The sequence below is a fragment of the Chelonia mydas genome, chromosome 1 (genome assembly GCF_015237465.2).
Source record: "Chelonia mydas isolate rCheMyd1 chromosome 1, rCheMyd1.pri.v2, whole genome shotgun sequence".
NCBI lineage: Eukaryota > Metazoa > Chordata > Testudines > Cheloniidae > Chelonia > Chelonia mydas.
The window spans coordinates 241,050,053-241,076,800 of NC_057849.1; the positions used below are offsets into that span (position 1 = coordinate 241,050,053).

At 44.4% G+C, this 26,748-nt stretch overlaps 1 protein-coding gene across 7 annotated transcripts in view; it reads right to left on the minus strand.

Moving 5' to 3' along the window:
* Positions 1-1,494: 1,494 nt before the first annotated feature.
* The window catches only part of TMTC1 (transmembrane O-mannosyltransferase targeting cadherins 1), a 176,329-nt gene continuing 151,075 nt past the window's right edge, over positions 1,495-26,748 (minus strand). For 4 of the 7 annotated variants that reach the window (XM_037878291.2, XM_037878265.2, XM_043540624.1 and 1 more), the window contains 7 exons: positions 23,153-23,255; positions 19,419-19,554; positions 16,768-16,912; positions 15,994-16,131; positions 15,266-15,388; positions 14,177-14,254; positions 1,495-13,180 (listed from right to left, as the gene is read on the minus strand). In XM_037878291.2, coding sequence (XP_037734219.1) covers positions 13,040-13,180; positions 14,177-14,254; positions 15,266-15,388; positions 15,994-16,131; positions 16,768-16,912; positions 19,419-19,554; positions 23,153-23,255 — 864 coding nt within the window. In that variant the 3' untranslated portion in view covers positions 1,495-13,039. The other 3 variants (XM_037878272.2, XM_043540647.1, XM_043540652.1) reach the window with 3 other exon arrangements.

Below are 26,748 nucleotides of genomic sequence, written 5' to 3' on the forward strand. Positions count from 1 at the left end.
TGGGCTGAGATTCTCGAAAGGAGAGTTTGTGTGCATACTGTCTGTGACCACCTATGTTCCAGGACTGATGTGGTTAGCGTAAAATAAACTGCATTAAAAATATACCTAGACTCCACGTCACTGATGTCTCCAACAGGAAGTCAAACTGCAAGGCCCCAACATCTGCTACCACTCAGCAGAGTAGGAATTATATATTTAGACTTGCACATGGAGCTTGAACATTCTGTGGAAAAATTCTCAGAAGTTACTCTTGTGGAGTTTTACCTGGAAGTGTCCCCTTTGGTGGGAGGAGTTAAGGGGGCTGTGGATTTTGGAGGCCATGTCCCTCAGCCCAGCAGATGTGTGTGAAGGGACAGGAGCAATTCTGACAAGATGGCTGTTGCTTTAGTGCTCCCCTGAAGCCCTTCCATCTGTGGTGGTATGATATCAGCAGAAGCAGCAACACCACTGGATGGGTTCATCAGTGGCTGTTCTGCAGTAGCCAAGAAGGGGATACAAAGGGAAGTGAAACAGCTCTGTGCCCTGTTCAACATCCTCCCACTCTGGTTTTGCCATCTGCAGTCTATGGAGCCTCAGACCCCTGTCAGACAACAGAAGGAAGATGATCCTGTGCTAAAGGGGGAAAGCCAGACATGGATCCACTTGGGAGGATCTGGACCATGTTTTATCAGAAGTTTAGTGCTGCACAGTGTGCCAGGAAGGTCTATAGGCACAATGCTGACCTCTTGAGTGGTTTAGCCAACAAGCTTCATTAATAAATATTTTGCCACCTAAGGACTGAAGAATGTTAAGGGGAACGTTCCAACTTCAGAATGCACATGCAAGTTCCCTAAAGGGGATTCACACACACAATGAGGGCAGAACACAGAATAGCTTGCGCACATGGCTTTAGATTTTCGGGCTGACTGGAAATAGGCTTTCAGCAAAGATGCCTATTATCACCTGTATTGTGATACTGCCCAGAGGCGCTGGGGTCCCATAGTGCTAGGTGCTCTACAAACATATGCAATGGCATGGTCATTGCTCTGAAAAGCTGACAACCTCAGGCAAGAAGTTCAGATGAGATGAGATTCTATTTCCTGTTTTTCCCTCCTCCATCTCTTTTTCTTTCTATTCTGTAGCCCTAAGCCAATCGGATACATTTCCTCCAGGTATCTCCTAATACATATAACCTATCACTGTAGTAATGTGTTTATTAACAGATTAATTGCTGATGTTGCTTAAGTACATACCAGCTGTTGCAATTTTCCCACATGCAGCCTTTGATTGTTGTCCCATTTGCTATTTATTATGGACCAGATTCTGATACTTCTACTGAAGAGCACCCTCCTCTATAAGCAGTCCCACTGAAGTTAATAGCACTATTTGTGCAGTAAGGTGCTACTCAGCAGAGTGAGGGGGTAGAACGTGATCCTAAATAAAAAAATCCATTGGTGGTTTATCGAAGGACGTAGGCGAACCCCACACCTGATAGAACAAAACCAGACACAGTAATTTGTTTGCTCACTTTTATATAAAATAGACATTTACATACATTTTCTTTTGGAAAGACTTCTCCGATCATAACTCCATTAGGCAAAAACGTATCCCACAGTGAAAAAGCAAAGGTTTTTCAAAATACTGTACTACTGACATACATCCAGCTGCTTAAAAGTGTGAATTTAATTTGTAAACATTTCTAATTAGTGGGCTTTTTAAAAATAAGATATGCATAACTGATACAAACATAGGAACAGAAATAAGAACAATATGAACAACAGTCAATGCAAATAACTCCCCCATGATAGAAGGAGAAAGCAGCATGGCAACCACTTCAGGCAAAGAGATTTCTATAGTAATACATTTGCAGAAGCTGTAACTTTCATAGAGGATGCTGCTGGGGCAAATTTCCCAGAAGAAAGAAGTTTTCAGCAAGTCGGTATAAACATGGCAAGGAAGTTTTCCACAAAGTTATAAAGATCACCTTATGCAGCTTTGCCACATTAAAACACTATTGTAGACCAAGCAATTTTTCTTTTTGCTGCTCCGTTTAAGTGTACATGAAAGAAAACTCCTACATTAGAAAACTATTGCATGAGTCCCCATAAAGTAAAAATCCCTTAGGGCTAGATTTTCAAAAGGTTGTCATCTTCACATGTGAAAAGCAGGAATGGGGTGTGCAATAAAATGCACAGAAATTTCAAGCAGGTGCAAACACACATGTTGACTTCAACAGAATTTAAGCATGCACTATGTGTATATTGAGCATATACAAAACAGCTCGAAGTATGAGCTAGTAACTAAAACCTGTGTGTCTTAAATCACGAGAAAAATAGTTTACGCAATATTGGCCTGATTTTCAAAGGTGCTGAGCAGCTACAGTTCCTGTTCATTTTAGGTAGAGTTGTAGGTGCTCAATCTCTGAACGTTAGAATTTATATGCATGAGAGAGGGCACAACTTTGCGTGGGCATCTATGTGTTGCCTCGCTCTCTCATCTTTTATTTGTGGTCTATTTCAGTCTGAAATGAAGGCCACTTTCTCTGATGCACATACGTGTTGCTTGGCCAAAACGACTTGCCTGGACATTTTTATAAAAATCTAGCCCAAAACGTCCAAGTGAAGTATAAAAGTGTCCTTCCTAAATCCTTTCTTTCTGAGAGATGGCAGTAGGGGAGGAGCAAAGAGTGTTGGATTTTAAATAAGCAGGATGTAATACAAAAAAACCCCCAAACTTCCAAAAGACTCATTAGTTTAGAACATTATTCTCGGTGAGAAAATACAACCAACCCCCCCCCCCCCCCCAAAAACAGAATGACAGCTTTTTAGTTTGCCATTTGAGATTGAAATGTATAGTTAGCACAAAAGTCCTATCTTTCCAGCTCTGGGTTAATTCTCCACTTTGGATTAAGCTGATGTGCATCTGTAGACGTGTGTTTAGATAATGTCACTTCAAAAGGGAAAGAGCTAGCCACCACCTGTTAAGGTTTTCAGCAAAATATACATTCATAGTTCGTACTAAGCATGCTGAATACTGCAGTAGGCAGAAACCAAAGTATTCATAGTTTATTTTATGAGCTATATAAAACCAAAGGGAGAGGATGTTTTCTACCATTACTTCGAATAAGATCCATTTAATCACAGGTTAACTTGCTCTATTTGTCTTCACAGTAAAATTTCCTTTTGGCTGAGGTAACCTATTGCATATTACTGGGCCATTATTGTTCCTTATCTGCAGTAAGCCTTTCACAAGATAACTGCCTTGATCCAGCAAAGCACTTTACGGAAGTAGTCCCATTGAAGCCAATAGGATTACTTGTGAGCTTAGAGCTACGCACATGCTTAACTGCTTTGCAGCATCATGGCTTTAGTCAGTTCCCCAGGGACTCTGCCAGGATGCAGAATACACAGTTTCTACACTATTATTTGGCTGGGTTTGGGCCATAAAGTGCTGGTTAGGGAAAGAGGGATTATTTAAATGAGCTCCTCCTCTCCCAAAGATTGCCTTAAACCTGTTTCATGAGGGGCAATACACAGCCTTTCACAGCTGTGAAAAGGGTGGGATTAAACCACTTTGCATATCAACATGTTGCCAGCCAAATTTACAAGAGCATTATTCTTGTGCCTTGGCAGGCAACTGAAATGTACAAGACCAAAGACAGGCAGAGATGACAATACAATGAGCACAAACATGCCCTCTAGCCAAACCAACCACCTCATGCTGGGCTGGTTTCCCTGGGTTGCTCAACTGAGAAGCTAGCGTTGGAACAGTACTGCGTGTCTCCTATTGGTCAGGGCCAATATCTTCTCCTGGATCCGGGAGGGACACGAGAAATCTATTCTACATTTGCACAAGTACAAGTTTTAACAGGATGGGATGGCCTTGATTGAATGCTATTGTGATAACCACACAGCCCTCCTATTAGGTCAGTCAGAAAGGACACACACAACTTTCAGCTAAACAAACTCCCTTCCCCTCTCAAAGTATTGTTTAAAAAAATACAACTTTTTTTTTCATTTGAAAAATAATATAATTGGTCACATTTTAAAGCCATATGTGTGGGGCATGGAGAATATATCTTCTTTATTTCTGTCTGTCTTACTTTTCTGAGGCCCAGTGTCTACTTTATACAATTTTTAAAAACAAAAGATTCTCCCATCCACGCTGCCCCTAATACCTTCCCACCTGCATTCTCAGCTGTCTTCAGCTAGATGTCAAAGTGCTGTTGGGCTACAGGAAACTCATCTCAGAAAGCTTTGGCTCATGGGATAGCTTGTGGCATTGACACAAGCATCTTTATAAACAATAGCTCTGCCAACGTCCAGCACGTGATACTATTCAATAGTATCCTTCTCACTCAGGATCCGAGCATGCCATGTGCAAAGGGCCCTTCCTGTGAGATGCTGAGCACCCACCTTAATCTTAGTGGAAGTTAATTGATGGTGCAAACACCTCACAAGATTGGGCACTAAGGCCCCAGTTCTACAAAGTTATCCACACAGCAACCCATTGCCCCCCATCCTGAGCCCCAGTGATCTCAATGAGTCTCTATGGGGGCATAAGAACAGCCATACTGGGTCAGACCAATGGTCCATCTAGCCCAGTATCCTGTTTTCTCACAGTGGCCAATGCCAGGTGCCCCAGAGGGAATGAACAGAACACGTAATCATCAAGTGATCCATCCCCTGTCACCTGTTCACAGCTTCTGGCAAACAGAGGCTAGGGACACCATCCCTGCCCATCCTGGCAAATAGCCATAGATGGACCTATCCTCCATGAACTTATCTAGTTCTTTTTTGAACCCTGTTATAGTCTTGGCTTTAACAACATCCTCTGGCAAGGAGTTCTACAGGTTGACTGTGTGTTGTGTGAAAAAATACTTCCTTTTGTTTGTTCTAAACCTGCTGTCTATTAATTTCATTTGGTGACCCCTAGTTCTTGTGTTATGAGAAAGAGTAAATAACACTTCCTTATTTACTTTCCACACCAGTTGTGATTTTATAGACCTCTATCATTTCCCCCCTTAGCCGTTTGTTTTAAGGATCTGCCCTTTGCAGGATCAGGGTGTGATTGAGCTTAAAGGGGAGTTGAGTGGGTTAATCTCCATGCTCTGCTTTGACAAGTTACACTTCTAAGAGGAAACCTTGGTGCTGGTGCTAAGAAATTAGGTTCTGCAGGGCAAAAGGGAGAGAGCTTCACCTGTATGATGCCTCCTGTTCAACTCTTTCACATACTCCCACTATAATGGAGTCACTCCCTCCATGGTACATATTGATGGAAAACCTGTAGTTCTCACTATACGGTATTCTTCCAATGGTTTAAAGCGCTATGGGCTTCTATGGATATATGCACATTGTTTGAGCTCTGAAACTTTGTTATGAACTAACTAAAATTCTACTGTGGGAGAACTGGCAGGCCTCAAAAACCACTTTAGCACTCATTTTGCCCGCACAGCCTTCCATGGGGCTTTGCCAGCCTGACTCCCAGGGAGGCCAATTCTGACTTTGTACCAAAAATTTTGGCTGCCCTATGGCAACTCTAAGACGGGGAGCCTGGCAATTCCTTCACTGTGTTAGGGAAAGGCCGACACTATGTAACTACTTCATGCAAATAGCCTGCCTTGACATGAGTAACTGGACATGGGTGAGGCCTCATTTCTTGGGAAACAGGATTAGGGTGGTAAATGGATCAGCAGGATGGAAGCAGAATGTCCGTATTAGCTAAGATAAGGGGGAACACCCAGGGAACCATCTACAATGGGCAAAATAAGGCTGAAACATAAGATTAGGTAAAGAGTCAGTCATGCATGGACAGTGCATGGAGAGTGCGTGGGCAGAGCTTGGTTGTACAGGGATTGGTTCCTACAAAGCGACCAAGCCAATCTCAAAATGTGTGATGCAATGTATAGTAAATGTATATAAAGAAAGAGGCTTACCGTGTAACTTATTGGATGTGTGCTATGTCCTATACCTACACCATATGCTTGAGTCTGATCATCTCAGCATCGCTTTGCTGCCAAATAAAGAAACCTGAATGACGAGACTGGAGTCAGACTGAATTATTGGAGAACCGAGTGGAAGGTGTCTTGGGGGAAACCCAGAAGTCACATGCTAAACGACCCAACAGCCATGACCAGGCTGGGGAGCAGAATCATCCAAGGATGAGTGACAAGAGAACTGCTGCTGATCTGTCCCTAAAAGACAAGTATGAGCAATAATGCAGGTAGAGGAGATAGAAGGGTAATAATATAATTTTGCCAGGTGTGAACGGGTCCCCAAATGCCAACCCAGACACACACTTGCAGTTTACTTGGCCCTTGTTTGAACTGTTCACTTTATAAAGTGAAGATGATCAGGAGGGAGAAGCACAGGAATGCGAAGTCTCCATCAGTCCCCATCCAGCTATTAGAGGCATGCCCCTGGACATCTCCACAGTCCGATTGAGCTGGGGAAAAAATTCTTACTGACCTTCCATAACTGTTGTTCTTTGAGATGTGTTACTCATGTCCATTCTATGTTAGCTGTGTGCGTGCACCACATGCACCGTTGCCAGCGATTTTTCCCTCAGTGCACTCTAGCACCATTTGGTGCTGGGGGAGGAGGGTGGTTTGTGGAATGGACGTGAGCAACACATCTCGAAGAACACCAGTTACAGAAGGTCAGTAGCTGTTTTTTCTTCTTCGAGTGCTTGCTCATGTCCATTCCACGTTAGGTGACTCACAAGCAGTACCCAAGGAGGTGGGCTCAGAGTTCATGGACACGCATTCTGTAACATTGCTCTCCCGAACTTAATGTCATCTCGAGCCTGTTAGGTGATGGTATAGTGGGATCAAGTATCAGAGGGATAGCTGTGTTAGTCTGTATCCACAAAAACAGCGAGGAGTCTGGTGGCATCTTAAAGACTAACAGATTTATTTGGGCATAGGCTTTCGTGGGTAAAAAATCCACTTCTTCAGATGCATGGAAGAAGAGGGTTTTTTACCCATGAAAGCTTATGTCCAAATAAATCTTTTAGTCTTTAAGGTGCCACCAGACTCCTCGTTGTTGGTAGAGTGGGATGAAAAGGTATGCACTGACGACCAGGTTGCAACCCTGCAGATGTCTTGGATCGGAACCTGGGCCTGAAATGGGGTCTGAGCTCTCATGGAATGAGCTGTCAAAATGGCAAGCAGTGGAACATTCGCCTGCTCGTAGCATGCCACAGGAGGATGAGATTCTCTGGGCTGAAACCGGTAGGCCTTTCATCCTCTCTGCTATTACCACACAGTTGTGTGGATCTATGAAACGGTTTAGTCCTCTCGAAGTAGAAGGCGAGGGCATGCCTAACATCCAACGAGTAAAGCCATCATTCTTCTGAATTCTTGAGTGGCTTCGGGAAGAAGACTGAGGCTTGTTTGGTATGGAACTGCGAGACCGCCTTTGGCAGGAAGGCTGGTTGGGGGCGTAGTTGAACCATGTCCTTGAAGAACACAGTGTACGGTGGTTCTGACGTAAGGGCCCGGATTTCAGAGACCGTTCTGGCTGAGATAATCGCTATCAGGAAGGCGAACTTCCAGGAGAGAAACAGCAGAGGACATGATGCTAGCGGCTCAAAGGGAGGGCCCGTGAGTTTTGATAGGACCAAGTTCAAATCCCATGGGGGAATCGGTTCGCGAACTTGAGGGTAAAGTCTCTCTAAACCCTTAAGAAAGTGGATTGTCATCTTGGGAGAGAAAAACGGCTTACTGCCCATTGGCGGGTGGTAGGGTGAAGTTGCTGTTAGGCGTACCTTGATAGATGCAAGGGCCAGAATTTGTTGTTTTAGGTGGAGCAAGTAGTCCAGAACAGACTGAAGGGAAGACTGAGTTAGAGAAAGGCCTCGTTATGATGACCATATTGAGAAACGCTTCCACTCGGTGAGGCAGGTAGCCCTAGTGGATGGCTGTCGAACTTGTTCCAAACAGGCTTGCTCCTTTGGGTTCAGCCATGGAGCGTGTATGCAGCCAGGTGAAGGGACCTGAAGTTTGGGTGGAATCAACGGCTGTGGTCTTGCGAGATCAGGCCTGGGCGGAGTGGGAGCGATAGCAGGGGTGCTACTGATAAGTCTAGCAGCATGCCAAGCAAGAGTTGGCATGGCCATGCCAGGGCTATAAGAATAGCTCTCGCCTTGTCTCACTTGATTTTTAGAAGGGTCTTGTGTACCAGAGGAACTGGAGGAAATGCATAGAATAGGAGCTCGGTCCATGGAGCAGGAAGGTGTGTGGGCTGTGCCGGCGCAGTGAGCAAAATTGGTGGCATTTCCTGTTCTGCTTGGTCACGAACAAGTCTACCTGGGGAGATTCCCACCTTTGGAAGATGAACTGGTGACCTCTGGGTGAAGGGATCACTCGTGATGAGAGAAGAAAGATCTACTGAGGCGATCTGCCATGGTGTTCCACGCTCCTGGAAGATGGGAAGCCTTGAGGTGGATGTAGTGCTTCACGCAGAAGTCCCATAGATGGATGGCCTTCTGAGGGCTGGTCTACACTAACATCGTAAGTCGAATTAAGTTACGCTAGTTCAGTTACATAAGTTACAGAACTGAAGTTGACGTAACTTAGGTTGACTTACAGTGGTGTCTACACTGCGCTATGTTGACGGGAGATGGTCTCCCGTCGACATAGCTTCCACATCTTGGGGAGGTGGAGTACAAATGTCGACAGGAGAACACTCTGCATCAACTTAGTATGTCTTCACCAGACCTGCTAAATTGACACCGCTGCATTGATTGCAGCGGTGTCGATTTAGCCGGTAGTGTAGACATGGCCTGACATAGGGCAGAGGAGCCTGCTCCTCCCTGCTTGTTGATGTAGAACATGGCCGTGGTGTTGTCTGTCAGTACTTGAACTACCTTGCCTGTGATCTGGGAAAGAAACACTTGGTAAGCTAAGCAGACCACTCTGAGCTTCCTGACATTCATATGCAGGGAGAGCTCTTCCTGTGACCACAGGCCCCGTGTCCTGAGGGGATCAAGGTGGGCTCCCCAGCCTAGGTCTGAAGCATCCAACACTAGGGACACTGATGGCTGGGGGAGCAACAAAGGGAACACCTGCCATTGCCAACCGGGGTCCTTCGACCAGTCGAAGACCCGGGTGGAACTGTAAGTACTGAGTCCAAGTGGCATCTTTTCAGTGAGTACACTGAAGCTAACCACGCCTGCAGGGGCCGGCGGCGCAGCCTTGCATGCCATACCACATAGGCGCTGACATTTTTCCCAGTGGGTGCTCCACCCCCACTCTGCCCCGAGGCCCCGCCCCACTTTGCCTCCTCCCCCGAGGCCCCACCCTCCCTCCACCTCTTTCTGTCCCTGCTCTGCCCCTTCCCTCAAGGTCTCATGCCAGCTGCCGAACAGCTGAATGGCAGCCCAGCTGAATGGCTGTGGTTGGTGGATGCTGATCATCCCAACTATTTTTTTCCATGGGTGCTTGGAGTCAGTGCCTCAATTGATTCTCTCCTCATTTGTAGCAGTGTAAATCAGGAGCAACCCCGATGAAAACAGCGGAGTTACACTGGTATAAAATTAATGAACTACAGGTGGTTCATCAGCCTGGGAAGCAGTCTTATGAGTGGTGCTGTGGTTCACCAGCAGGTGCAAACCCAATCTGACAAGCCAGAGAAGGCATGTCAGACTGGCAGTGCCAGTAAGAATCTGAAACGCACTTCTTGAATTGAAGAGGATACTAAGCAGGGGTGAGTCTAGCTGGCATAGCTATGCTGGCAAAGGCGCTGTAGTGTAAACAAGGCCTGCATTAACCACGTTTTTGGGCAGTTAATTTCCCTTGTTTCTTGAGGAAGAGGTGTTAGTGAGGGGGTATGATTGGAGGCCACCCGCGGGAGGGGAATGATCTGCCACTTTAGCTACCAGCTCTGCCCTCCTCCTGGTCCCACCATGCCCCCAGTAGGGCTGGAAGGGACATGGGAAGAAAGGAGGATGGTAACTGATGGCCTGTGAGGAGCACGTCTACCAGCTGGAGGCAGCAAGAAGAATAGCAGGGAGCCCCAGACTTTGTATCTACTTCAGGGAGCTAGTGTAAAGGAAGGGGCTCTGCAAAGCCCTCTGCAGTACAGGCATACTGTTCATGTGTGGAAGGGCCCATTCAGCTCAGTGGGGTATACTCAGATGAATTAGGATGCTCCAAAGAGATTAATAGTTTAACACAATGGCTCTGGGTGGTGTGAAATGACCCAGTCATCTCAATGGAAGCTCCCCTCTAGCTCAGTTTCAGTTGTGGAATACCATTGTTCACTATGAACATCGGTTTTAGAGCAACTGGAATATTAAAATCTTCTTCTTATGGGGGCGGGGGCAGGGGGAGAGAACAGTATCTGAGGAATGTCTGAACCAAATTACTCCGAACTTGCACCATTGCCCCTGTTGTGGTGTACCAATATCTTAGATAATCTCATTATGCATGTGGATTTTAGAGTACTATGAAAATTGAAAGAAGCTCATAATGCAGGGGAAGGACATATATTGGGAACCTCTTGATCAAATGGCCTAAATTTGTACCATAAATTCTACCCCAGTCCCTTAATAGCTTTTGAATCATTGCTTCCCCAAAAGGGAAATGGGTGGTGGAAATTATCCACAATTGATCCCAAGAGAATAATATCAACATCAGAGCCATACTTTGAGCCCCACGTATGTGTAAAAAAAAAAAAGTTATAAGAAGTGTAAAATTTGGATGTTACATTATTTTTTTAGTGGGACTGTATCTCACTTAAACGACCTCAAAAATCTTGACTACTAAACCAACCCTGTGGCTATTTTCAAGACAAGGTTTTTTTGAGGTCCTCTTTCCCCAGTCAGCTTTCTCTTACCCTAACCTATTCTGTTGCGCTCCCAGCTCTCTGTTCTGTATGTACATGCAATGGTGGAAAGGGACAAATTTTCACACCCAGATCCAGTCTTTCAGCCCCATCAAGTCGGCAGTTACCCTGATTTGGAGAAATTAGGAATGTAAAGGATCATTTCATTTTTAAAGGTAATCTGTAAAGGGGCAATAACTGAGACTGTGCCTTTGTTTGATTTTCTTCTGATGTGTAAAGAAGGCATGACGATTTGGGGTCCTATGTGGGTTTTTTTTGTTTATATGTTTGTTTGTTTTGGGGAGGGAAGATTTATGTTGCCTCCTTTTATATTAAAAATCCAGGTCCTGTCTAGCCTGGGGCTCATGCTTTGTCTAGACTAGAGCTGGTGGTCTTGTTATAATTGGAGCTAGTTGATCATAAATGCTAATTATGTTGATAACTGAGGCGCTCCACAAATGTTTGTTCTGGAGCGCACAGTTTTGTGGTTTGCACGAGGCTGAGCCCCCATGTCCTGATACTCTGCAAATGTTTGTGTCTAGATTAGCATTTATAATCAATTACCAGAGGAGGACAAATGCTAGTCCAGACAAAGCCTACGATAACAGAACTAGTGAAATGATGACATCACAAGAGTCAAGAGACAGAAAACTGAGCAATGGAAAGGGGAAGAGATTTAAAATCACACTCGAAAAACTCTGTTTTGTCTGATTTTGTTAACACCTATTTAACTTCAGTGACAAATGAGTATTTTATATAAAGGATGCATGGGTGCAAGGGAGGGATGAGAGAGAGAAATTTTCCCCCAGATTTTTACTATCCTGGGGGGCCAGGACAGCTTCCCCTTCCCTGAAAGAGCTGTATCAATGCACTTTAGTCCCCACCTGAACCACCCGCTATTAATTCCATGACCTGCGCTTCTCTTCAGCAAAGTTATGGCAATCAGGCTGAAACAAACTGTATGATGGTTTCCTGATGGGGGCTAAGATGAAAACAATAAACTTGTGAGATGAGCTCACATCACTACACTGCCCCAGGTAACCTTCTCAGCTACCTCTACTATTGACAACAGATCAAACGCTCATCTCAGCTGAACTGGTGCAACCCTACAAATCAATGGTAATGCATGAATGAAAATTTGGTCCTACATCCAATTGCTTTAGAAATATCAGCAGGGAAAATTATTCAAACACAACCTTGTGGTGCTGTATTTTCTAACTTTATACAATAAAAGCAACAATCACAAGCCACATTGCCAGCTGTGAGGGATGTTGTCCAACTCTTATAAACAGAGTAAAATATATTAAACATTTTATTATAAGTTAAAAATAAATAACACTCAAAAATAAATGTTCATATTCTGAAGGAAACTTGCCTTTCCACTCAATATTTAAAAATATAGATTTGGGGGAGGTGGGGGACGGAGGGAGGTGGAGCCATTAAAGAATTCCATATTTCCATCGGACAGTTCCAATTTTTCATAGAAATTATAATTCTGATTGGGTGAAAAAAAGTCATGTGATTTCTGACAATTTTGTGATATCATGAATCTGAACAGTTACAAAAATGATTATCTTCAGAGTAAACCATTCAACTGAGGTTTTTCCTCAAAGGACTAGCAGCCCTAGTCATAGAATCACCACTTTCAGAGACAGCCATGTCCAGACATCATTCTCCATTTCCTTGGGGTCATTTTCAAGTCATTGTTGGAGACCTAAAAATGGCCACCATTTCTCCCAGCTTTAACCCTGTAACGACCTTTGACGCTCTCTGCTGATCATTGTCACCATCGTCCTGGTTGAGGAGGACTTTATGGGGCATTCTTTAGAGACCATTAATAGTACTCCTTAAGCGGACTAGATGGGCGAGTGTTGACTAACAAGAAGCACTGCTCCATCCCTTGCCACAGTGGATGAGAACTTTGCCTCTACAGCCCACCCAGCTTGGGAAGTGAGAGACCAGGACATCAAAGGTGCATCTCCCACTTACAGCACTAATGGCAGTGATATGCATCCAACCCAAACATAAATCTTGATTAAAACAGGGTTTTCACTCATTTTTCAGCATACCCTATAGAAATGATGGGTCTCCAGCAACTTTGGTGATACACAAATGTGCACCCCAAATTTGCCCTCCTTAATTCTGAGTCACATCACAGCTCCTTCTGTGTCACTTCTGCCAATGGGCTTCCACTTCTCTTTCTTCTGCAAGGGGCACGACGGTCCTTCGACTAGCTACGTCTGATCTTTCTCCTGCACTTCCTGCAATCGTTTCTCTAAGCGATCCAGTTTAGCCAGATTCTCCTTCAGCAGCTTGCTGTTTGGAACCAGTTGTAAAGCTTTCTTGTAATAGCTACGTGCATTGACGTAGTCTCCCTATAAAAGGGGGAAAAAGTGTCATTCATATTCTCTGACACTGAAACATCATTACCTGAGACCGGCAAGATCCATAATGGATGGAGAAAGCAATTTATAAAGTGTGTATGACATGTTTTGAAACAGCAACACTCCACTCATTATTAAATTGGTCAACTGGTATTTCAGAAGGACTCTCTCTGTGCCTAAATTAGGTCAATAGGGACATGGCAAGAAGCAGATTTAAACAATGCTATAATGTCCATGTAGAAGATATGTATAATATGAGTTAAACTAATATCTTTAGGACATTCAGAATAATTATGCTACAGTAATCATACAAGTATGAAATCACATGTCTTGTCACGATATTTCCATCAACTGGTGTCAGTATTATGCATTAGACACTATCATCAAATGGATTAGGTAAGGTGGAATTTAAAGGGCTGATTCTCAACTGCATAGACTGGAAATACTTATCCAACAGTTTAAAAAACACACATTGTAGATTATGGGCTAAGCACAGCTTTGCTAACGAAGGAGCACCCCTTTCAAAAGAAGGACTATGCTCCCAGCCTTTCCACCTCCGATGTTTTCCTACCCACTTCTTGAATGATCAACCTTTCTCTGAAGGGAGACAGCCCTTCAGGGTTCCATATTGCTGCTATTTTCCCCTCTGATTTAGTGCTCAATCCAGGTGCCCTCCCCCATCATGTCATGCCAAGATCCACTGGATACCTGTGTGATGACAGCCATTTTGACCAACACACCAGGGACTGAACTAGGGCTTTCCAGAGCTAAAGGCACAAATCTCTACAACTTGAGTTAGAGCCAGTATCTCTAGCTGGTGCTGTAACAGACTCGCATCCTCTTTGGATCCAACTCAGCGGGGGACAATAAAAGACACACTGAACATGCACTTCTTAGCTGCCTGAGGGCAAATCCAGCAATGTATTCTGAAGAACAGAAATAGCCCCTTTGCTTGACAGCCAGCAGAAAAGCAAGGGACTTTCCTACCTTGATATGCTCAATCCCTCCCATGTTCATCCATGCCTGAGCTTGATCTGGGTTCAGCTCCACAGCCACTTTATAGCTCTAAATAAATATGAAATGTCTTCAGGTTAAGATGCTTGTGTCCCTGACTAAAAGCCACATTAGGGGTGAAATAACTCCCCCCACCAATCTCTTTAAAATATGATTGTCTTCTTTCTTGATTTTTCTTACATACAAAATGTGCGTTGTTTCAGAGTCTTAAGTGGAGACAAATGAAGCGACCATTTCCCCAAAGGGCCTATCTGGGGGAATTTGCTTTGTCTGCAGAGTCCTGCAGGGAATCAAGGCAACTTCCAGGACAGTGCATTATCGTCTGCTGATCCTGACCTGCAGGGATGCTCTGCACTTTACAGCTACCTTCTGCACACGGTATTTACCTTATAACAAAAGCATCTCCATAACTCTGCATCAGCATGTATGTGTGCAGGGAGGGAGAGAACATTGGCAAGGTTTTAACATATGAATGGCTACAGCCTTTCTTACAACACAGATACCTGTGTGCAGATTTAATAAGGACCCTAGGTAGCTTCCCCCCTACCCCCTTATTTTGCTTCTACAAAGGTGGGGGGAAATCATTAAAAAAAACTCTGGACTCTGATGATCACCTCTATTTTTGGGACATGATAACTGAGGAGGATTCAAAGAGCATCAGGACATTTATATGGATAACAAGTATACTCAGAGTTCTAATTAATTATAACAGAGAATTTGGACAGGGTGTTAAACCTTATGATTCAGGACTTAAATTTATGATCTCTAATAGCTAGAGAGCTATCCCTTGGCTTCACAAGTAATCTACCAAATTGGAGGGAGACTTTTTTTGTGTAGGAGTATTTCAAAAAGGAAAGGAGGCGGAGAGAACACTGTTGTAACTTTAACTATGGAATTGATACTACCCTTCCATAATCCCAGCTGTCCTATATGGTGACCAGATGAGCTATATAAGTGAATAAGCACCATGCATGCTCTCTGCTGAACATTAATTTCAGCTAGCGAGCTCAGTTCTTGAACTATAAACACAGCCATGTGCTTTAGAGTGGTTGCTTGTTATACCTCAAAAGCCTTGTCAAGAAGGTTTTGTTCTCTTAGCTGATTTCCTTTAGTAAAAAAGAGCTCCGATAGGACTTTTGGATCCTTTGGTTTTAGCTGCAGAGCTTTATCTATAGCTTCAAGGGCCTGCAGAAAGAGAGAGAGGACACAATATTCTATTCTATCCAGGTTCTTCTCCTGTGCCCATCACTATGGTATTGGAGCACATGTGCCACTGAGCAGTACACAGCATCATCACCCTGCGCCCCAGATTTCTGTTTACCTTGTGGACTGTTACCACATTCAGAAATTGAAACTCTAGTAGCTCACAGCCTGATTTTCCAAGGTGCTGATCAGTCCCCGTCAGCTGGAGTCCGTAGAAGCTGAGTACTCAACACCTCTGAAAAAAACTCAAGCTCTTGGCCTTCAATCCTATTTCTAGACCAGTGTTTCCCAACAACCAGTCCGTGGATTGGCGCCAGTCCCTGAGAGTTTCCTGACACAGTTCAGGAAGGCAGCAAGCTGGCCCCTTGTATCAAAAAGTTTGAGAAACACTGACCTAGGTGAACGGAAGCATCAGATAAAGCAATCCAGCTTTACCCGCACAAAGTGTATCAGTCACTGATGTGGCTACACGCCCTTGCTATACACATCTCAGGACATGATCTAGCCTTTGGCTGTACAGAGATGAAAATTCATCCCAAGCCCTTTGATTGGGTGTATGGGACAGCAGCACACGGAGTTCACTGTACCTTGCTGTAACGCTCCTGCTTGCTGTAGATGGCTGATAAAAGGCGGTAGCATTCTAGACACTTGGCCTCTTCTGTCACAATATGGTTAGTCATTTTTTCAGCTTCCTTTGTTTGTCCCATCATTGCTAAAACCTGTGCCTAGAGATCAATAGTAAACAAGAGTTTTCATCCCTTTTTATGACACTCCTCTTTCGTCACACACTGATGTCAAAAGAGCTGTGAAAACTTAGGCTAGCCTGCTTGGCTGGTAAGATCAGAGTCAATACAGCGGGCCCAGCTATCATGCACTGCTAAGCACGGGACCCAGAATCTAGTCCTGGCATCCTGCTTTCTGGCAAGGCAGAAGGTGGAAGTGTTAACAGGCAATGGTTTGGCACCACCTGGAGGACAGAAGGAATGACCGGGCTTTGCTCAATAATATGCCCTCAAGTCAACAAGAAGCAGGCCTGGCTGGCTCTGGAGCAAGTCACTTCTGGTCCTCCTCAGCTAGAAGGGTGGTGGCTACAATATGGGACCTAACGGTGTGAGAAGACAAAAGAGTGGGAGGGCAATTTTCTGGGCTTCGACACAGATGAGGAAGACCCCTTCCTGCCTCAGGACAAAATTAAAACCAAGACTTGCTCAGTTGCCTGCTCTAGGGAAAGCTCACAGTAATTATCATCCATGTGGAAAGAGTGCCAGGCTGAGGCTGAACCCCCTCAAACCCCCACGCCTTGAATAATATTTCTAAATGCTAACGTAACCCTGTCACCAACTTTCTCGTCACACACTCACCAGTGCCAGTCGAATCTCCTTGTTTGAAGGCTGCAGTGCTGCGGCTTCCCTGTAAACCTGTAAAGCTTCTTCATACCGCCCCGTGTTGTAATAGAGAGCTCCCAGTGGCGACAGAATTTCTGCCTTCCGCGATACTTTCAACGCTCTACATGTTGGGAAGAACGAAATGTCTTCAGGTGATGCTGGGATCGGAGCGTAAGACAAGAGTGGGATTTGCTGTCGGATTTGCCTTGGAAAGGTTAGTGCTCTGCACTGCCAGATCAGAGCCCAAGGGTTGGTCCCATTCTGACCTTTTGCTCCAAGCCAGCCCAGAAGGGAAGAGCTGTAGAGGCAGCATTCATAGTCCCTGATGGGAGAAGGGAGTCCCCCCAACAGCAATCCAGCTGGCCTGCTAAGGAGCAGAAGGGACAGGTTCCGAAGGGAATGGAAATCTGCAGCTGTGGTGCTGGATCTAAGGGTGCTGCCAGAGCCCCTGGCTTGAAGTAGTGTTATCAACCCAAACACATGGTTTCCGCCTTCAGCATCCACACTGTAAAAATTGTTCCAGAACCACTGGCTGTGGGATGAGGGTGGCAACGCAGGTAAGAAAAGGGAGGTGTTCCAACCAGGAGGCAAAGGAAAGTCCATCCCCTCTTACGCATTGGGAGGAAAATCCCAAAGAAGCTGTTGGTTCAGCACACAGTGAAGTGCTGTATTGCAGAACAGAAGACTCCCTGAAGAGGGCCTGGGTTCTTGGAGGTGTAGGCCTTGGCTCAGGATTGCCTGGCAGTTACATACTCGAATACAGACGTGACAGTCCCTCCCTGGAATGCTTTTAGTCTCATGTGACCAGCATTAACAGTTTACTGATAACAAACCAGAAACCACTGAGCTCATGAACAGAACACCCCTGCAGCTGAAAGTGGCAGAGGATGTCCTGGGGCTGGGCTCAAGAGGACCATAGCAAGGCACTTACTGAACAGTCCAGGCCGGCTGATCGTCAACGGAATCACAGTGCTCTGCGCACCCTCAGAAACCAGCCAGACTCAGCAACAATGGTGAACATGTGTCACTCGGACGGAGTGAGTACGAAACAACATGTCACTGGAAGATTAAAACGCTAACAAATCTTCGTAGGGTCTTGTAACAAAGACTGGATGTGGGTGGGGACAAGTGAGGAGTCAGCCTCCCGTCCTGAATCACGGACTCAAAGGGTACATCTACACTGTGATAAAATACCCCTGGCACCAAGTCTCAGAGCCTGGGGTCAGCTGGCTCGGGCATGCGGGGTTTGGGCTGCGGGACTACAAATACAGTGTAGATGTTAGGGTTTGGGCTGGAGCCCAGGATCTAAGACCCTCCCCCTTTATGGGGTCTCAGAGCCCAGGCTCCAGCCTGATCTCAAACATCTACACTGCAATTTTATAGCTCTGCAGCCCAAGTCACTTGACTTGGGCCAGCTGCAGCCATGCTCCAGGTCTTTTATCACAATGTAGATGGACCCATAGATTTTAAGGCCAGAAGGGGCCATTGTATTCATCTAGTCTGACCTCCTGCACATCACAGGCCACAGAACCTCACTCAGCCACTCCTGTACTAGGTAACTAACCTTTGTCTTAGTTACTGACAACCTCAAGTCTTGATTTAAAGACTTCAAGATACAGAGAATCCACCATTTACTCTAGTTCAAACCAGAAAGTGACCCATGCCCCATGCTGCAGATGAAGATGAAACCCCTGCAGGGTCTCTGCCAGTCTGACCTGGGGAAAATTCCTTCCTGACCCCAATTATGGTGATCAGTTAGAACCTAAGCATGTGGGTGAGACCCACCACCAGACACCAGGGAAAAAATTATCTGTAGTAACTCAGCCCTCCCACTCTAGTGTTCCATCTCCCATTGGCGACATTTGCTAATAGCTGTCATGGGTAAGTCATATGCCATTTTAGGCAACCTCATCATACCATCCCCTCCAATAACTTATCAAGCTCAGTCTTAAAACAAATTAGGTTTTTTGCTCCCACTGCTTCCCTTGGAAAGTTGCTCTAGAATTTCACTCCCCTGATGGTTAAAAACCTTCATCTAATTTTAAGACTAAACTTATTGATGACCAATCTATATCCATTTGTACCTATGCCAACAATGGCCCTTAATTTAAAGAACTCCTCTCCCTTCCTAGTGTTTCCCCTTTGATGTTTATTTATAGAGAGCAGTCAGGTCTCCCCTCAGCCTTTGTTTGGTTAGGCTAAACAAGCCAAGCTCCTTAAGTCTCCTCTCATAAGGCAGGTTCTCCATTCCTCAAATCATCCTAGTAGCCCTTCTCTGCACCTGCTCCAGTTTGAACTCATCTTTTGTAAACATGGGAGACCAGAATTGCACACAGTATTCCAGAGGAGGTCTCCCCAGTGCCTTGTATTATGTCAATAACACTTCCCTGTCTCTACTGGAAATACCTCGCCTGATGCATCCTAGGACTGCATTAGCCTTTTTTTCATGGCCACATCACATTGGCAGCTCATAGTAATCCTGTGATCACGCAGTACACCTAGGTCTTTCTCCTCCTCTGTTGCTTCCAACTGATACATCCCCAGCTTAGAGGGAAAATTCTTGTTATTAGTCCCTAAGCGCACAACCACTTTGCACTATTAAGTTTCATCCTATTTCTATTACCTACCGTTTGTACCAAGCTTCAGCCTCTTTGTTCTGCCCCAGAGAGCGGTAGAGCCTGCCCAGGTTCACCATGGCCACATAATGGTTTGGGCTGAGCCAGATGGCCTGCTGGTAGTGGGACACTGCTCTCTCAGGAGCCCCTGCAAAGCAAAAGACTGTTAGGCTGGTGCCTTAAGGAAGTCTCAAACGTTTCAGCACTAAATCAGGCTTCTGATTCTTTAGAATCATCATCATCAGTTGCAAAATACTCCTTTCATCAGTGTTCAGTGTACTTGGAAGGTGGGAACCATCATGAGAGAGAAATCCGGTCTCATCTCTTCTTGAAATTACGCACAAAGGAAAATTGCCATTCAAATAAAAGAGTAAGGGGAAAATGAGATTTAGGAGCCTAACTGTAGGCACAAATTTACCCAGCTGTAAAGGACAGAGGCTGAAAACAAATGTAGACAGGACAAACAGCTCCAGTTTTAAAATGATTTTGGCTACTGAGGGAAATAAGTTTTTTCTGATAGAAAGTGGGAGCAGCAAGTGGCTACTGGGTTACAAGCAGTAGTTGAAAGGACAGTTAGGCTCATAGAATGGGAACAGAGAGAAGTCATCTCTCAAATCCAGGTAATCTGGAATAAGAAAAATAGTAACTAAAAACTAATTTGACAATAAATATAGTCAAAACTTAGAGAAAGGGTATTTCAATTCTATCCCTACAGTGTTATTGCTTCTTTCCACTCAGAATTACTGTTGTGAAGGCTACACGGGACAACCACGCATTTTTAATATTTGGAAAAAAAGATTCAAATCCAGCAGCCATACACAAATAACAATAACCTACCCCGCAGTTTGCAACAATGGCAGGCTACTGATTCCCTTTTGGGTGGCTGAGAGCACACACAGACTTTGCAGACTCAAAAGGCACCTGGGGCAGACTCCAACAGATCACTAATCCCCATGCTGGTGTAGTTATTTTCAGGGTTTAGAATGTATTGGTAGAAAATGCTTGTTTTGTAGAATATAATCGAGATGTCTATGCTTCAGAGGAACCATTGGGTGGCACTGTGTCACTGCATTTTACCTATCTACACACAAAATAACAAATGCGATTCTGAAATCCACCAGATCAGACACAAATACAAAACAAAATATTGTGCAAGTTACTTGAAAAACTATAATCATTCTTCTGCACCTCACTTTTTTAAAAAATGCTGAAGTTCATTCTGTGCTGAAGAAAGGTGCCAGATTGCTAGTCCTGGGAGTGAATTTGTCTTTATAATAATTTTATGTACAGCATCTCATACTGAAAGATCTCACCATACTTTACGCATATACACACTGCATATTAACCACAAAATAAGCATAGGCATAGTTGCAATCACCAACATCCCAGCAATGCAAATATGAAAACTTCAGTAGATGTTAACTCAGCGATGTTGCATATCTTGGGCCAGTTTCTCAGCTGGTGTAAATCACCGTAGAGGGAACGGTCTATTTGCAGCTGCTGAAGATCTGTCCCTTCATATGTTTTATGACAAATCATTTCACAGCAAACAGCAATATATTAAACTACATTTTTAGCCAGAAAAAAACAGTACACATGTGCAACAGGGCTAGAACCTAAACTTAGTCACAAAAAGGTAGGGAATACCTATCTGTACAACATAGAACATTACATTAACACTTTTTTCTATTCTATTTCCTTGAATTTTTAAAGGAAAGCAAGAGAGAAATCCATAATGAGAATCATAAGCACTTAAAATACCTCAAAGCCAGCAGAGGACATAACCCTTCAGGATAGAATATTCAGTGATGGCCTAACACTGCCCCCATTGATGAGCAGATGAACAATGAATGCTTTAGAAGATCCCATCTTTGAAGTGCCTTAATATTTACAGTGGAGTAAGCACTTAACCCACAGCTAATGAGAGAACTTAAGTCTTTAAGGCCAACTAATGCCTACATATTAGGTGCACCTTTAATAGGTACACACTTACGCAGGAGGGAGGAGTGCATCTCATTATCAGTGTGCCCACTGAGGGCTTCTCTTCACTGCAGAGATAACATGAGTTTTAACTTTAGTGTTGTCCCTAACTTGAGCCCTATCTACACACAAAAAGCTGTAGCTTAAGGGCAGTGGTGCTTCTAATTTGAATTGGCTGGCCCGGGAAGGAGAATTCAAATTAGCGCATCTCATCAACTGCTAATCCAATCACGCTATGCAGCTTGCGTGTTATTTGAAGCATGGCCACTGTCACTCAAGGTAGGCTAATTGGAGAGGAGTAAACTTGAGGGTAGATTGCTCAAATTAATTGTCAGTGACTTAATATCTGTGACTTAACACAATTTTCCATTGCATAAGTGCAGTAGCCATTTTTCAAACATTCATAACTTTATTGTCCAGTTATCTTCAGACTGGTCATATCCTCAAAAGGATTACTTACATTTCAAGTTTCAAAATTCAGCCTTTTTTTTTTTTAAAGTTATGTGTGGGGGAAACTGTATGGCAACAGAACAGGAACAAATTACCCTTTCCCTTTGCAGAATGAACAAGTGCAAAGAGAAATGGATTCGTGCTAAATTGAAATGGAACCTCAAGAATGGAATAGGGCATCTTGGCAGCTTCACACAACAGTTTAGGACTCGAAGGGAAGTTTGAACTTTGTCAAGACATAAGGATAAAATCTCTACTTCTGCCCTTAACACACTGATTTCTTTCATGGCCCCACATACTCAGCGCTTTTGTTTTCTACTGGCAGCAGTACAGTGCCCACTAACATCAGACAAGAGTGAGGGATCTGTACCAACTCAGAAGGAAGAGTGCCATCTGCAGAATCACAAACACCACTTCTTCCCGATCCTGGCTTTCCGAGGACTCCCTTCCAAGTATTAACTGAGTCTGCCCCTCTTTAACTTTAGATGTGAAAACAGCATAGCCTGAAGCACCGAATGGGTATCGGCTATGTCTGCAGTACTTCATCAATGTCTCAACCCAGTTCTGCAGGGACCACCTCTAGTAGCGAGAGGGTAGTTTAGTTTCTGTGTCTGTCAAAACTTGGACTTGCTTCTAAAACTGCCAATAAAAGGTGCCAGTTGGGGTGGTGATTTTTATTATGTGGATGCCAGGAGCTGCCCGGGGCCATGGAAGCTGGATTTGAACCAATAGCATAGAAGTGAAAGGCTCTGTATCCCATTACCAATCCGCTGAGAAATCCATTCTCCCCACAAGAGTCGTAAGTTTTTGTTTTGCCAAATGATGGTAGTGTCAAAGCTTTGTTTATTTTAAAGCAGTGGCATTCAGCTTCTTTGTCACTGAGCAGAGTCACAAACAGCCACAAAAGTGACATGGGTGTGTCTGTCTGTCTCTCTGTGGCTTTGAGTGGTCATGCGTTCCTGGGGAAATTATCACAAGATCGTCAGGCCACTATGTGATGCATAGCTCATCCTTGAGAATATAGCTGCAGGCACGGTATGGTGAGACAAATGTGGCAGGAAACACACTGAGAATCACTGCTGTACAGTGTTAGCATTTGTTACAAATCTCTTCAAACCTCAGCATTGTGGTCAGTCTCAAGAGAGCAGGGACAGTCTGTATTTATTAGGAGTTTTACAAGCTACAATGTAAGTGTGTCCATCCTCTGCTCTGGGAGCCCTTGACAATCTTTAAAAAATACACTACTAAATAAACCAGACCCACTCAAGACAGCAAATAAGCCAGCAACATAAATCTGCTAGCTCCATCTCACTTACCAGTATCAACTAAGAAAACACCATAGTTATTATGCAGATCAGAGCTCTCTGGACAATTCTCTATCCCAGCCTGATAAACCTCCTGGGCTTCTTTAAATTGTTCCTTAAACAAAGGAAGATTTGTTATTCGTGGTAACGCCAGCTTTGTTACTGCATACAGATATTTCATGGAAATGCCTTGTTATCATCACACACAACTTCAACAGTCCATGTCATTTCATCTCGGTATTCAGGGGCTGTGCACATAGGGTGAACTCTTGTTCCCTATTAAAATCAATAGGAGTTACTCCATTGACTTCAGTGGGGCTAGGATTTCACTCACAGAGTCAATGTTTGCCAACTGTTACCTCACAGGGGTACTAGCAATTACCTCCACTTCCCCATACATTAACAACAGGAGATAGCTGTGGTAACTGTGTCACAGTTGCTGGTAAATGTTGCCAAACAGCAATTATTCACTCAGTTCCAGCCCTGAGTGGTTGTCCTGGTGTCAGGGGCATGCACAAAGTGGGGGCGGGGCGGGGGGGAAGCAGGGGCACCACCCCTGTGTGTTCCTGCAGCCCCGAGGAGGGAGGAAGCAACAGGGCGTCTGGCTGCCAGCAGAGCTCCTCCTCCCCCGACAGCTGCAGCTTCTCCTTCCCTGCTGTTGGAGTCCCCAGTGTTGCCTCTGCCGCCAGCCCCTGACTCACCTCAGCAGACATCTGCAAAGCAGGCAGCAACACTGGGACTCCAGCAGCAGGGAAGGAGAAGCCGCAGGCTGCAGCTGTAGGGTTGTGGGGACGACCCTGCAGCCAGCCACCCTGCTGCTTCCTCCCTTCCCTGGGCTGCAGGGGGAGTGGCTGCCTCCTCGCAGCCAGAGGCCTCCAGAGAAATGGGGGTTGGGCATGTGAAACTTTCATTTGTGTGTGTTTAACGTGCCCCTCCAAAAGTATTCTAATTTAAATTCCTGCACACGCCCCTGCAGTGCCTGGTGTGGACTGTTGAATAAAATGGGTTCCAAGGTCTAAGGCAGCGATACTCAGACCCCAGTGGCTCAGGAGACAAATTAGCAATCAACATTACCCCAAAGAGCCACAATAGTGTGAATTCATTTACTACAGTACAATTCATATTTCAACAGCAGGGCAGGGGAAATATTTAGTTTTTATAAATAGAATTCTCACAGCAAATAAGTGAATAATTTAGTGCAAGTTGATAACTTAATTGGTTAATAATATAGTAAAAGCACCCTGATTGGTTAATAACTTAGACCGGTTAATAATTAAATCACACAGTGTTTTAATATCATGTGCTGCAAAGAGCCACAGGAGACACATTAAAGAGCCACTTGTGGCTCGTGAGTTGCAGTCTGAGTATCACTGGTCTAAGGCATGGTCTATACCTAAAATGTAAGCTCTAGCTACATTGCTCAGGGCTGTGAAACAATTCACACCCTGTGTGATGTAGTGACATTGACCTAACCCCCACTGTAGATGCAGCTAGATTGATGGAAGAATGTTTCCAATGACCTAGCTACTGCCTCGAGGAGAGTCAGACTACCTACATCAACTGAAAAACACCTTCCATCGACGCAGGGAGTGTCTGGACTATGGAGGCACAACTAGAGCACCGTAGCTGCACGGCTGCAGCCTCTATTGTAGGTAGACACACCCTAAGGCTGCTCTAAGTTATTGTTGAATACATGCTGTTATTCTGTCTGCACACCCCTACACTACATTAACAGGATCAAATGAGCCCAAAGGAGCATTTGCAGCTCCCCATAGATTTCAATGGGATCTGTGGGTGTTCAGCACTTCCGGAAGATCAGGCTATAATTCTTTGTTTTGTAATGCACCTGGCAACACCCTGCGTACGAAAGGCACGCTGTTACCCACCTTCTAGCTAGTGTGAATTTCATGAGTATGCAGCCAGACACTATGAGGAGAATAAGGTCTTTAATTCTGATCGAATAGCAATTATAAGGTTTCCCACTTCCCACGGTCCAGCTGGTATGAGAAAACTACCTGCTTGCTCATACATAAGAGTGTTAAAGAATTACTGTTTTTTCTCTCCCCTCTCAGTTCATACATTTGCTGTGGGTGATATTATTTAATGCTTGTGAAAGGGAAGCATTTTAATGGTGAGAGCCAAACATGGCACAGATAGATGTTGTGCAAATTTCTGCCACCCGCTCTGTTGCTGTTCCTGCACCTTAAAAATCTGGAACAACCCTGCAATGACAGACCAGGGCCTCTTCCTGAGACTCCCAAATGAGATCAGCTGTTTGATAATCTTGTGAGACCACCAACAGGGATTTTCACAACCAGGATTTGAATCTAAGTTTAAAATAGCAAAAGGCTATTAACCCACTGCACCACTTTAGTCCCAATCAATTATATAATATATATTTGCAAATAACTGATTATGCTCTGTTACAAGGATCTTTAAACCAAGATACTCAAAAGTGACCAGCCTTTTTGGGTGCCCCAGTTGACACACTCTAAAAGGAGCCTGATTCTGGATGCTCAGGACTTTTCAGAATGAGGCCGCTGTAGAGTGCCAAGTTGGGCACTGGGAAATGTTGGCTGTATTATCTTCTCACAGCGGAATTTCCTAATACCTGGAGTGGACCAGAATGTTTTTGCTTCTTGACACAGATTCAAATTCTCCTCTCAGTCGTTACACCAGTGAATCCCAGAGCTTATTCACTGGACTTACTCTGAATCTAGAGTGGTGTAACTGAGAGCAGAATATGGCCCACACGTTTTTTTTAAATGCACCAGCTCGTCTCTTCATATTCATTTAAGAAATGGGAAGCTGAAATTAATGGCATTTGAAAAAATATGACTTGATGAAAGCAAATGGCTGTCATAGTTAAGTGCTTTCACATTTACCAGCAAAAAAGATAGGGTGGGATAACACACAGAAACACTCTTAAACAGGTTCAGTTTGCATATCCCTATATGGAATTACCACCCCCTTGTATTCTACCAGGGAAAATAAGAAGTACAGTTAGCATCATGAATTCTTAACTAAAACAAAGGGCAGCTTTCGGAGAAAATCCTCTGTTAGGACTTGTCTACCCTTAAAATGCTACAGCAGCACAGCTGCACTGCTGCAGTGCTTCAGTATAGATACTCTGTACGCTGACGGATTGATAAATTCGTCAAGATTTTTATGAGATTTAAACAAAAAATTTCTGGGAGCTTTTAATTTGCCTTCTCAGCCTGTAGGGTGAGTTCAGGTCACATTTTCTGGCTTTTCTCTGCAACCACAAGGGCTAGAAATCTCCTTGTAAAAAAGAAAAAAGCGGAGATTCTCACAAAACAACTTGACTCCGGAAGCTGAAGTCTGAAGAAGAAACATCAAATATCATGAGTCACAGGATAAAACCAGGAGAGCTGGCAATCCTGCGGAGACCGGAGTAAATCAGCACAAACTCCAGTGAAGGCAGTAGAGTTGCATCACTGTAAAACTGGTGATATCAAACTTTCTGAGATCACAACCGTTTCCATGGCAACATATTAGCATGGCACAAACAACCAGCTGCAACTGAGACCAAGCAGAGGGAGGAGCTGGGCTCTCAGTGAGAGAGGCATCTTTGCTTAATGGCGCAA